The sequence below is a fragment of the Polyodon spathula genome, chromosome 3, assembly GCF_017654505.1.
Source record: "Polyodon spathula isolate WHYD16114869_AA chromosome 3, ASM1765450v1, whole genome shotgun sequence".
NCBI lineage: Eukaryota > Metazoa > Chordata > Actinopteri > Acipenseriformes > Polyodontidae > Polyodon > Polyodon spathula.
Window position 1 is genome coordinate 63,470,176 of NC_054536.1, and position 13,991 is coordinate 63,484,166.

The following is a 13,991-nucleotide window of genomic DNA, read 5'->3' on the forward strand; positions in this document are numbered from 1 at the left end:
TTAAGGAGGCGTAAGTGAAGGCGTATGTTATCCTTTTTTATTAAAGCTGTACAACTAAATATGTGTTTTTTTGCATGGATACAAAAACTTAAATATGTAAATATTATGTTCTAACAATCGATTTGGACATATAACTTGTGCTTGGTATGACAATTCAAACAAAATTCAAACAAAGTTCTACGATCATTTAAAATCTAAATCCACCTCCGCAGTAGGATCACAATAATCCTGGTAATTTGGATCAAAGTGATCCTGATCTCCTCTTTTAAATTCTGAAAAACCCAATTGCAACATTTAATCATGATTAAAAGTGCGATCGGATTACCAAAACAATATCTGGATCACAGTAATCCTGATCGCATTTTGAGGTTTTGAAAAACCCACTTGCACAATATAATCCAGATCAAACGTGGAAATCCGATTGCCAAAGTTTTGGAAAACTGGCCCCTGGGGACTCTCTCTGAGATGTTCTTGAGATGCATCACAAGAACATTTGAGCCCCACTCTGCACCTCAGACTTATAACAAAGACATATATATAAGGTCGGTAGGGTGTCCTTGGCTCACCGCACACCAGCGACCGCTGTAGACTGGCCAGACGCCTGCGGGCTTGCCTGTAGCTGCCCAGAGCTGCTTGTCCTCTAACGTTGTAGCTCTGGGTTGGCTGCATGGCGGGCCGACAGAGTGAAAAGATGCGGTCGGCTGAAGGCACATGCTTCGGAGGACCGTGTGTGTTCATCTTCGCTGCTTTTGAGTCAGCGCAGTGGTGTTAGCGGTGAGCTGAGTCTAAAATACATTTTGACATTTCAAATTGGCAAAAAAAACAGGGTAAAATCAATTGGGGAATTAATAAATACTAAATTATTTTCAAAATCTGGATATTCTTTTCTAAAATAAATGTTTCCTTAAATTTTCTGGCATGGGAACAGTAGCTGTTCTACATTTTTTTTTGGTTTTGATAGTTCTTGTTCAGGAACACTAGCATATTGACTTTTTTACAAGTTAACCGTGAGCGATATGGGGACAAATCTTTCCCACTGAAACTAAACACACTTTCAGGGGGTACACTGGTTGCAGGAATGCAAAGGTATTTCCTGACCAAATTAAAAAGTATGGGAAAGTCACTGCAGTGGGATCTCCATCAGTCCAAAGGATTGCCATCAGGAGCAGGGGATGGTAAAGCCTTGTATCTAAAAATCTCAGCGTTCACTATTGCCTCAGGAGAAGTGGTATCTCGGTTCCTTATTCCAGAATTTATTTGTTTGGTTTTAGCTATATATTTAAGTCCTGCAAGCCCTGTTGGATTATGACTGATGGCTAAGGCATTGGCTAATGTGCCAAGTTGTGACTCCTGGTTCATTTCCCTGAAGCATTGCTGGTGGTAGCAGATTGTGTTAGTCCTGGTGAATCTGTCCCTGACACATACACTGACTTCTCCATTTCCAGTTTCACAGTCAGTATCACACTAGCTGTGTTCTCTTCATCGGTCTGGAATGCTGCCTTAAACTGTGGATCAAGGAAACTAGTAACTTCCAGAAGTTTAGTACTGGTTCCGTTTTCATACCTCTTGCTGAGGTCCTCTCGAATCATCTGCTTCATCTCTACTGCCAGGGGTCGGTTATCTGTGCTTGGCACAAGAAGCTCAGTCATAAAATGGTGAAGTACGGGTTGTATAGCAGATGTCGTCACATGCGCCTCGCCAGCTAGAGAATAGACATTAAGAGGTTCAAAAAATTTGTGGACATCTTCCAGAGCTGCAACATGGTAATCTTTTGGCATGAGATACCAAGCATTTCTGTCAGTTGCAAGCACAGCACAGATTGCCTACTGCTGTTCCAAGAACCTATTGATCATTACAAAAAGTTGAACCCCATCTGGTGATCATATCGTGCAGCAGTGTGCTGAATGGCATTTAACTCAGTTTGTTTCTTCCTGAGCTCTCTTCCAGCTCTTGTTAAAAGCTTGAACCAGACATTGACAAACTCATACAGCTGAATCTAGACTCTTCTCTCGCATGCTTTTCCAATAGCCAGGTTCAATTTGTGGCCAAAGCAGGAAAGCCAAGGTCCAGCCAATGCCTCCTGGAAACCTTTTTTTCATGTTTCTTACATTATCTGTGATCACACAAGTAGTTTTTTCTTCAGTTTCCACTCATCCAATAATCCCAGAAAAGTCTCAGAAATGTTGCCACTAATGTGTTCCTGTGAAATGAACACTCTTTCCAAGAATTTTGACTGCAACTGCCATGACTGAGAAATTAATTGTGAGTGGTGCAAAGCTGTCTTTTTCCATCTCCACTGGTCTGCATGTCAGTTGTAGTAGAACTGCCATGAAGCTGCTTGGCAAGGATGGCATGATGGCAAGATATACCTTGGGTTAGGTTCTGGACCAGCTGTTTGAATCCAGGGTTCTCAACAGTTTGAAAAGGAAGCATGGCTTTTACCAAAAACATTGCTATTGCTTTGTTTTATTTCATTTGATGGTTTTGAATGTGGGTCATACTTTCATACACGATCAAAAGCATCTGTAATTGATTGATGTGCTGGAACTGATCTTTCATTAGCAGTAGTACTGTTATTCTGCCCCTAAAACAGAATATAAAAATAAAAACATAACATTTGCAACTCCTCATTTTTGTTGATAAATTATTAATAGCACACAGGTGGAAGAAAAATAATCTTAATGACATTTTTCCTAAATAACTGTTAACAAATATGTTTTAAGTGGTCTGCAAATAAAACCACCACGCCAAAAGTAAAATTAAAAAGTGTAACGTTCCAAAGTGGTTTTTTTTTCTAGAAAAGGGAAAAAGATCCACTAAAATTACTTTCTAGGTTTTTTTTTTTTTTTTTTTTTTTTTTTAAATGGTTCAAACGTTGAAATTGTGATTCTACTAAGAAATACAACTAAAAAAAATTATCGGATCATTTAAAAACGTCCGCGGTAGGATTATTATGAATATTCGTAATCCCGATATATCTTACTATCAAAAAATCGCTTCATCCCCAATCAGTACAACGTTTAGTAAAATACAGTGCTGTGTACTATTTTTTTTTTAATTTTCATTTACCATTTAAACCTTTCCAGCATTAATGTGAACCCTTCAAGATAAATGTGTTGCTGATTATGACCTGGCTGCTAAATTGAAATAGACCACATGCTTTGTAGTTGGTACACAGTTGTATTCTTTGATTCTCTGAATTAATTTTCGTTCCAGGTGGGGTCCAGTGAATGCTAACATTCAGTGTCACGCTGTTCTTAACCTCAGGCTGTATCAACTGTATATATCTCACATTTATCTTTTACTTCATTGTTGACTGTCAAACACTGATGTCCAGTGCCAACTGAATACAGTTGTAACTCTTCAGTCGGTGACCGTGCCAGACTGTAATTACACTTAGCGTTTGGATGGGTAAAAAATAGTAAGAAGTCACAAGTTTTTTTTTTTTTTTCATCAAAAATAATTAGTAAAGAAGGACTTTAAATTGTAAATTGAATTCCCTTATTGTTTTCATTAAAACTCATCTTCCTTTCCATGTTGCCATGCATGTGTAAACATATAATGAAAATGTAAACAAGCACTTTTAAGGTGTCTCTCTTACATTATACACATTAGCTCTTTACAGTCAGCCCTAATTTTGCCTATTTTTTTTATGTATAACTTCTTGCTTGAGTGTAGTACAAGCAAGTGTTATATATTAAATGAAAGACCACAGAATGAACTATCATGTGACACAAGGTACTGTCCCAGATAAATGTAAAAAATAGATTCCAAGAAAAATACTTTCCAAGAAAAATGGTGTGCCATCACAGTTATATTTTTTGTAATCATAGATTGCTAAAAAAAAAAAACACTGTTCTATTAACATTTTTACGAAACAAGTACTATAAGAACTGAACTGCTGTCTGTTTGCAGGTGAATGCATGGGCTCTGTAGTTATTATCTAGGAACATGTGATCCTGGCAAGTGAGACGGCCCCAAGCCTGCCTTTTCAGAAGAATTGCATGCAGGATGTTGTAGTTGAGTTATATGCACGTAAACACACCTACAGTCTTGACGTCTCTCCCAGGACTGAACCATTCAGTTCTGGTGATTTGTAGTTTTCTGTATGAACTTGTTTTTTGGGCACGTGTTGCATCATTAGTAGCCCCCACACCTGCGCTTTTAAAACCGAACTCGGAAGGCTGTGTTTTGAAGCGACCGAGCTAAAGGCACGAAATGAAAATTACAGAGCCGAGTCCAGTTCATGTGACTGGAACACTTGACATCAGTGAATTGTTTTGTCTAAAAGTCTGATCCGGACACGTGCTTCGTCTTTGGAAAGCCCCCAGCCTGCTGTTTCAAGTGAGACCTCAACAAGACAAAAATGCACTTAAAGTTCACCCCAAAATGAATAGGGCTGAATTTAGTTAAACAAAATCTTTGGAAACTGAGACTATCAGGAATACAAAAATATTATTTTTTATTTAAAAATACTTAATTTATGAGGAAGTTTGCCTTTAACCCTTTCCAGGCCGGGTTTAGACTGCTATTCTGGAATTCTGAGCTGGGTTTATTTTGGAATGCTGAAAGAAAATGCACTACTCTTGTTTTTAGAGTAATTATTAAATTACCATAAAACCATAAATCATTTTAAAAGCTTAAATGAACAATATTATTTTCAAACTATTATTCCATCTGCTTTCATGTGCAAATCTGTCGGCTTACCATAACGATTACCATGCACCGTTCCCAGGCAAAGGGGGTACAGTAGACAGGTGTGAAATAACAATCATTAATAATAAGTTACATTTTATACAACAACTGCAGTGATGTACAATATGGTAATCATAATCAATAATACCACTTTATAAAGTACAACAAATCCCTAACAGCAGCGATGTGCAGTTACAGAATTTCTAGTAAAGTGTGTACAGAAATCATAATGTTATAGCTTTCAACAGTCTCGCTATTTAAATAAATAAATAAAATTAACTTTTGTCTTTCATACATCAAAGAAGCAGAGTCAAAACGTTTGTTGATCTCTAGTTTCTAGCTATATGTAAGGACCTTCATGGGATGAAGTCATATTAGCTTTGTGAAGTGAAGACAGTCATAAAATGACTGCAGTGTATGCTTGTGTCACATTTCATTTTTATAAGGATGTTAATGTTCTACATTTTATATTTTTCCTGACAGGATCACATTAGTCATGTTTAGTAAATGTCCATACATGCAGAAACTTGGAAAAAGTGTTGCAAAGCATTAGTTAAAGCATAGGGAAATCATGGTAAAGCAAAGGCAAGCACAGTAAACAGAGAAGCATGGTAAAGCAAAGGGAAGCATGGTAAACAGAGAAGCATGGTAAAGCCACATTGTCGATCGGCAAAAAAAAAGTAAAGCATTGTAAAAGCTTCGTACAGTCAGGGGAAAAGGACAATAAACTGTCAAATTACTGTGCAAATTTATGTTCAGCTTTTATAAGGGTAATGTTATTTGTTAAATACCACCTTCACCATTTTTTTTTGTTTAATGTGTGATGTAGGGTTTATTATTGTCAGTTGGTAACACTCAAATTTGCTGTTCTTTCAAGCATTTTAATGATTACTGTTAATGTTTGTTTATGGTGCAGCAGTACAAATGTGTGAAAGCTAGTTGCCCCTGTTATAAACATACTACTAATTCTAAAAGATTCCTAAATATTAAATGTCATTCTATAGAAATATCATTGATCAATACTTGCTCTTTTTTTCTTTATTTCTACTGTAGGTCAAGCTGTGATGAAGTCTCATATGGTTCCCCATTGGAGCTGACATTTAAAGTCTGTATCAAAGCTCCATTTACAAAAACAAAACTGGGTGAAAATCCTAAAAAATCCACCACACACACACACACATACACCCTTCATAAACCAACAGAGTCTGAAACAAAGTTTCACACCAACACCTTACCATGGCCAGCAGAAGGAAGTCAACTATTCCATGTATGGTCCGTGCTACTGTAATGGCAGAACAGGATGACCCAGATGAGATGGAGATCATTGGAGACGCCTTGGTGGAAAACGGGTCTCCGAAGCTGTTGTCTAGTGAGGATTGGACTTCAGGAAACGGGGCCCAAAGTAAGCAGAAGGATGTAGAGCAGGACAAGCCAGCAGCAGATACTCCACAGCCACGGAAGCCACAAGGAGGCTATGAATGTAAGTATTGCCCTTACTCCACGCAGAACTTGAACGAGTTCACGGAACATGTGGACTCGAACCATCCCAACGTCATTCTCAACCCTCTGTACGTGTGTGCAGAGTGCAGCTTCAACACAAAAAAATATGACACATTGTCGGAACATAATATGAAATGTCATCCCGGGGAGAGCAATTTCAAGCTGAAGTTGATCAAACGAAACAGCCAAACAATTTTGGAGCAGACAATTGAAGGCGCCAACAGTACTGCTGGTGTGATCAGTGGTGAGAATGCTACTCCTGCAATCTCTGTGAGTAAAACACCAATGATGAAAATGGGGAAGCCAAAAATAGACACCAAACGTTTACCCAGGAAGGGAGATGACCTACAGAATCTGTCAGTGAGTTCGGAAATGGTCACAGATCCTATTCCTACTATAAATGTCAACAGGACGGTTATAATCCCTGAAGCTTCAGTTCCAGAAGGGTTGACACACGTTATGCCATCTTTACAGCGGCCCCCCAATTACAACTTGGTGCCCAAAATTGCTGTCCCCCTGAACACTACCAAATATAACCCGTCATTGGACGTTAACATGATCCTCATTAATTCATTCAATAAGTTTCCCTACCCAACACAGGCAGAGCTCTCCTGGCTGACAGCAGCCTCAAAACACCCTGAGGAGCAAATAAGGGTCTGGTTCATTGTCCAGCGACTAAAGCGTGGCATCAGCTGGTCTCCTGAGGAGGTGGAAGAGGCCAGGAAGAAAATGTTTAATGGTACCATCCAGCCCATGACACAGACCTTAACAATCTTGCCTGCGCAACTAGCCAGGAACACTAAAGTCTCACAGCCCCTTATACAGACTCTTCCCTGCCAGATCTTAGGACAGACCAGTTTGGTACTGACCCAGGTCGCCAATGGATCAACCATGACTTACTCCCCCATCACACTGACCGTAGCCGACCAAGTGCAGCCCCTCAAGCGGCCTTTGCCAGCTCCAGTCGTGACCCCTGAAGCAAAACGAGCAAGTGTCAGCCATGTGGTTCAGTCTCACCCAAATCCTGCTACGCCCATCACGTCTCCTTCTATGGACCGCAAGAAGACCAGGGAGCAGATCTCGGAGCTTAAGGCCAGCTTCCTCAAGAGCCAGTTTCCAGAAGACAAAGAAGTCTACAGGCTTATTGAGGCCACGGGCCTGTCAAGGGGGGAGATCAAGAAGTGGTTTAGCGACCACCGCTATCGGACTCAAAGGGGCATTGTAAACATCACCAGTGACTCTGTAGCCAAAGACATGGCAGAAAGGTCCAGTCGACCTCAGAGCCCATGCATTCACACAGCACAGCAGAGGTTAAAAGTGAGTACCCCAGAGCAACTAAAGATCCTGGAGGCCAACTTCCAGAAAACCAGCTTTCCAACACCGGTGGAGGTCGACCGTCTGATGTTAGACACCAGCCTGTCCAGAAACGAGATCGACAACTGGTTTTTGGAGAGTCGGATAGTACGAGACAACATAGAGCAAGCCCTGTTGAACTCCATGGATTCACATAAGAAAGAGGATCGGCAACAGCCAAGGGCACTCAACGGTACACACAGGCAAGGGGACCAGGTGAGGGCATCTCCCCTACCCACTGTTGCCTCAATCCCCCTAGAACAAAAAACACTGGAGCTTCTTAAAGGTGTTTTTGCACAGACTCGGTGGCCTTCTCCTGAGGAGTACGACGAATTGGCGCTTAAGACGGGGCTGGCCCACACAGAAATTGTCCGGTGGTTCATGGAAAATCGGTCCGCTCTTAAGAGTGGGAGCTTGAAGTGGATGGAGCAGTACCAGAAACTGAATGGAGAGGGCCATAATGGACAGAGCCAGACCACCCTGGTCTCCAAAAGTGGCCATTCTGTCCTCCAGCAGCACTACCAGGAGTTTAAGGAGTTACGGGAGGATGACCTGGAAAAGCTGGTGGAGGGGTCCAAACTGAGCTATCAGGAGATAAGGGACTGGTTTGCCAACAGGCAGGGAGAGGACAAGCTTGACAGAGCAGAGCACGTTAGCCAAAGCAGGCGTTCAAGTGAGGAGCAGGGGGACTGGGTGGAGGTGACGGTCGGGGTGGATGAAGATGAGGACCGTGTTTCTGACTGCATGGAAGCAGGGTATGAAATGATTGAAGGCGACTCAGAAGGCATGACAGGATAAACTGTTACACGAAGGTAATAATAGTGTGTGAGTTTATAAATAGTTATAATGTACTTGGGTAAAAAAAAAAATGCAAGCAATCTCTTCAGGATTCTGAGATGTCACAAATCAATTCAGCGATTGCTGCAGAAAACCATTAATCAACTGTAGACATTTTGATTTGATTTGGTTTATTTTGATACCAAGCTGCACATGATTTAACTGCAAAAGGGTTAAACCGTATGCCAAACCATCCATGACCACTAGGCTAAAGCACAAGAGACACAAGTCAGAATTCGAAAAAGAGAAGTCAATGAAACATAAAACACTGCCTAACAGTCTCCATGCAGAGACTGTTGCGGCAGAAGAAAAATAAGCTGGGAAGCTCATTTTAATTCAACGTCGACTGTGTCAATTAGCAAATAAGAGAATCGTGGTGGTACCTGTTGAAACAAAGGAAATTAAAAATGCAATCACTGCCACAGGTAGCTACACGAATATGGGGGCCTTGGCAAATCTAAATGCCACAGGTATATTTTTCTTGATTTTTATTTTAAATCTTACTTTATTTACATTGCTTTACAAAATACAGTGCTGTGATTTTCTGATTTTCTGCATTTTTGCATATTTCTGACACTAAATGTTATTAGGTCTTCAGCCAAAATCTAATATTAGATAAAAGGGACCCTGAGTGAACAAATAACATAAAATTTTGACACTTATTTTTTAAAGAAAGTTATGCAACACCCAGTGCCCCTGTGTGAAAAAGTAATTGCCCCCTTGGACTCAATAACTGGTTACGCCACCTTTAGCAGCAATAACTGCAACCAAACGTTTCCTGTAATTATTGATCAGTCTCTTAGTGCCGTGAAGGAATTTTGGCCCACTCCTTCATGCAGAACTTCTTCAGCTCAGTGACATTTGTTGGTTTTCGAGCATAAACTGCTTGTTTCAGGTCCTGCCACAGCATCTCAATGGGGTTTAGGTCTGGACTTTGATTAGGCCATTGCAAAAACTTAAGTTTCTTGTTCTTCAACCATTCTGATGTAGACTTGCTTTTTTGTTTTGGATCATTGTCTTGCTGCATGACCCAGCTGCGCTTCAGCTTCAGCTCATGGACGGATGGCCTGACATTCTCCTGTAGAATTCTCCTATACAGAGCAGAATTCATGGTTCTTTTAATGATGGCAAGTCGTCCAGGTCCTGATGCAGCAAAGCATCCCCAAATCATGACACTACCACCACCATGCTTGACTGTTAGTATGAGGTTCTTACTGTGGAATGCAGTGTTTGGTTTTCGCTAGGCATAACGGGGGCCATGTTGGCCAAAAAGTTCCACTTTTGACTCCTCTGTCCATAGAACATCCAGGTGCGTTTTTGCAAACTTGAGATGAGCATTCATGTTCTTCGTAGTGAGCAGTGGTTTCCGTCTTGCTACTCTGCCATGAATTCCATTTTTTTGCCCAGTGTCTTTCTGATGGTAGAGTCATGAACACTGACCTTAACTGAGGTGAGAGAGGCCTGCAGATCCCTGGATGTTGTTCTAGGGTTCTTTCTTACTTCCTGGACGATTTTACGCCTTACTCTTGGAGAGATTTTCGCAGGACGGCCACTCCTGGGAAGGTTCACTACTGTCTTAAGCTTTCTCCATTTGGACAGTATGGCTCTGACCGTGGTTTGGTTGAGCCCTAGCGCCTTAGAAATGGCTTTGTAACCCTTTCTAAACTGATAGGCATCAACAACTTTTTTCCAGACGTCTTCAAGAATTTCTCTTGATCGTGCCATGATGTGCCTCTAAAACCTGTGTGCTGACAACTTCACTCTGATGGTAAGGGCCAAAGTTAGTCAGATTTATATTGGGCAGGAGTGGCCCAAATCAGGCCTGATTGTTAACCAAAGTATTCAAACAGTTGACCCTAATTATCCCTTTAATTGGGTTGAGTTAACTAGGGGGCAATAACTTTTTCACACCTGAAGATTGCACGTTTGATTACCTTGCACACCAAACAAATGAAAGCACCAACATTTGGTGTCATGTTTTTTCTCAGTCTCCCCCTGTATACTACTACAACCCAGAAAAATGTGCAGAAAATCAGACGGGGGCGAACACTTTTTGACGACACTGTATATTGTCCATTTTACTCGTCTTGCATCTAATACAGCTGCGGCTCTGGAAAATGTAGTTTATTGTTATGTGTGTTTTAGTTTATAGAAAGTGTAAAAAAAAATGCAGCTATGTAGATTTAAATCCTCTTAAAATATTAAGACAAACAATTTCATATAAAATGACACATGCTTTAAAATATGACTACATTATTGTATAAAGTAACATTACAACTGCAGTGTCCGAGTGACCACTCGGTCTTCATGCAGTTTGTTTTGATAATTATAGTTAATTTCTCAGTTAATTCTTGGGAAACTTACATTTTTACATTGTTTACAGCTTTCGAAATGTATATAAATAAATAAAATAAAGGTTAATAGAGCAAACTGTCTGTTGAACATTCATAGTATTGTTGCTCTGTTGTTGGGTCTCATTCATAACTATATGAAAGTACAAAAATTGTCACAGAATTAGCTGCAGAATCTTAGTGTGCAGCAAAATGAAGGCTTTTGCATTACATATTTTTCAAAAAGGTTATCCAGTTCTTCATTGGTTTGGTGTTGATCTTTTACTTTTCCTAGAAAATGCCCCTGTTAACAGCTTTTCATCTTTTTTTCAGGCGATTGAATTTTGACTGCTGTCAGTTGTACAGAACATCTTCTTTTTGAAGAGGACAGAGATTAAAAAAAAAAAAAAAAAAAAAGTTATATTTTATATTTGGAAACAGTGACTGCATATGAATCACAGTTTTGGAGACACAATGAACTGAGAATCTGTAGTAGCCACATTTGAGTGTCAAAGCTGTACTTCTGTGTTGCAACAAAAAGATTCCTTGTAAATATTTTTTTCTGAATTGCCACAGATTTGTACAATTTTGGGAAATTTTGTTAACGTTTATAATTGGTGCATTGTTTCTGCTGTTAATTTCATTTCCATTTTGTTGTGGTTGATCATTTTAGTGGTTTCAGCATTTTGTAGACATGGCAACCCCTATTGGTTTTAGTAGTATTTTATTCTATTTAAACAGAATAAATCTAACTTTAAATAACAATAATGGCTGCCATACCAGCCTGATGGATTTCAAAGAGTTAAACAGGTGGTTACTGTATGATCTATGGATGGGCATTTCTGTATATTTGAGTAATCCAATACACATACTTTACAATATAATACTTTACATCTGGCTAAACATAATGCTTAAATTAATACCAAAACTGATGTAAAAAATAACAATCGTGGCACTATCTGACAAATCTTCAATAAGTGCTGTTTTAAACAGGAAGTACAAATACAATGCATAAAGCCCAATTTATGCATACTTGCCAAACAGACAATAAAGGCAAAATAATAATATACAGATTATAATGAATCAATAAATGATGTCTTCATTGGACAACTATACATTTTTTTTTATATATAAATAATGCCATACAGAGTAGACTAAATAATTGAATGTCATTAATTAAATATCAAGTTCAATCTCAAGTGCTGATAGTCCGTGTCTCTAGCGATCATGTCAACCAGTAGGTTTGTTATACTTCCCTTTTTTTGTGCATTTGGTGGTAAACTCTAAAGGTTAGTTTTGATTTACCTATCTTATTTGCTTTGTAAAATACCTTTATTTTTGTAGTCTCTTGTATTAATTAAAGACTAATTAAGTAAATATAGTTTTAATATGTGCAATGGTGCATTCCAACCGCCTCCGTTACCCATAGCTACAGTATTTGTATTGCCCTGTACTTTTCAGGAGCATCTGTCAGGAGGTTAGCACAATTTAGCGCCATTGAAAGAAATAATAATCTATTTCATGTTTATTTATTTATTTATTTATTTACAGTCACACATTGGGTTGCAGTTTAGCATGGTTAATGGGTCTGTTCAGACCATTTAGACGTGTTGCAATACAAGATTAGTTAGTCATTTTCTAAACGGTTACCATTTTCTAGTCGATTATTCGAATATACAATTACACATGCCCATCCCTAGTATGGTCCCAATAGGGAATATTTAGTCTTGTGAGAAGCACTTACGTGAGAGAACAATAAAGGTGGTAGCCCCTGCTAATCTGGACCAGGGAGCAACGTTGTAATAAATGGATATTTAAGAGGATTTCTTTTTTTTTTTTTATATATATATATTTTTTTTTAAATCAAAGAAACACAAAATGAGTTAGAGGTATGTATTTTAACAACCTACAGTGTATCCCATTTCTCTTTTGCATCTTGTTTCACAGTGTGGGGACACGATAGCAGTACGTTTACTACATGTTAGCCTTTTAGGAGATCCTAGTGTTAGTGCACTTTATACAGCAGAAATAGACCATGCTTCCAGATTATTCTTTATCTTGTGTACAGCTTCTACAATAGTGTTATATGTTCAAAGAAGTTTATACTGCAATACTATGCTGTTCTGGAGATCACGATTTTAAGTTTTTTTTTTAAACCAGTTGCCCATCTGCTGTAATCCAATAAACACAAACTATTCAAATGAAACCTGCTTCTTCATTGCTCAGTGCTGGTCACCATTCTGAATTCATAAAAAAAAAAAAAAAATTAATCAGAACTGATGTGAAATTTACTTTCTTTACCCAGGTGTAAAAAAATATCTTGTTTCTTGAGTAATGCTTTCATCTAATCAATTTGACTTGACCACCTTTTCACCAGTTGAAGTTACCAAGAAGTTTCATGTCATTTAAAAAATGAGGATTTTGAGTCCAAGTGTCATTTTCATATGAAAAGATGTATGCGATTCTAATTAAAACAGACATGGGAGTTGGAGTTGAAACGCCGGCACAGGGTGGATTTATTAAACACAAAACAGAAAGTAAACAAACAAGTCATGTGATGCTACCAACGATGGTAACGCACAGATTGGCTAAATTGGTCAGATTCTGCACCGATCTCCGTGAACGCACTCGTAGTGTGCCGCGGTTCCGGTTTATTCAAATTTATTTTATTTTTTTTAACTGGATGTCGGTTTTTACTGATTTATATCTGATTTGTGCCTGTTATTCAATATTATCCTGGTATTGTTTTCTGGGAAATGCACAATAAATTTGATTAAAATGCCGCTTTATTTTGACTCCGACATTGTAATAAGCAGCCCTACTCTGTGTATATCCTCGGATACAGCAGATGTTTAGACCTCAGAGGATCAAGTAACGTTCAACTGCGTTTCTCTGTCACTTCACAAACACACTATCACCTAATTGTTGGCCAATCAAAGTCTGATTATTGTGGCAGTTGCTGAGCGTATAGTAACTACTAGCTTGATCAAAAACCAAACTGAAATACAGAAGTGGCTCAGATGAGGCAGAGGATGCATAGCGCTACAAATACTGCTGCATTGAGGTACATGTTCACACTGACAATAAAAGAACATACCGAGAAATAAGCGACACATTAAACTAAAACAAGAAAGTGAACTGAGAGACAAGCAATACATTTATGTGGCTTTTACATGCACTTCTGCTTCATCATACATGCCAGGGACATTATTAATCAGAAACCAGAACTGCTACACATCATATTACACATGTAAAGCATACTGAGATTCCCCCACC

At 39.0% G+C, this 13,991-nt stretch overlaps 1 protein-coding gene across 1 annotated transcript in view; it reads left to right on the forward strand.

Annotated features, from left to right (window-relative positions):
• Positions 1-12,916, forward strand: part of LOC121313295 (zinc fingers and homeoboxes protein 2-like) — a 27,723-nt gene extending 14,807 nt beyond the window's left edge. Inside the window, exons 2-3 of the mRNA XM_041245678.1 lie at positions 5,749-8,360; positions 11,049-12,916. Of these exons, the coding sequence (XP_041101612.1) occupies positions 5,932-8,346 (2,415 nt within the window). The 5' untranslated portion in view covers positions 5,749-5,931 and the 3' untranslated portion in view covers positions 8,347-8,360; positions 11,049-12,916. The remainder of the gene's footprint in view (positions 1-5,748; positions 8,361-11,048) is intronic.
• Positions 12,917-13,991: the final 1,075 nt, after the last annotated feature.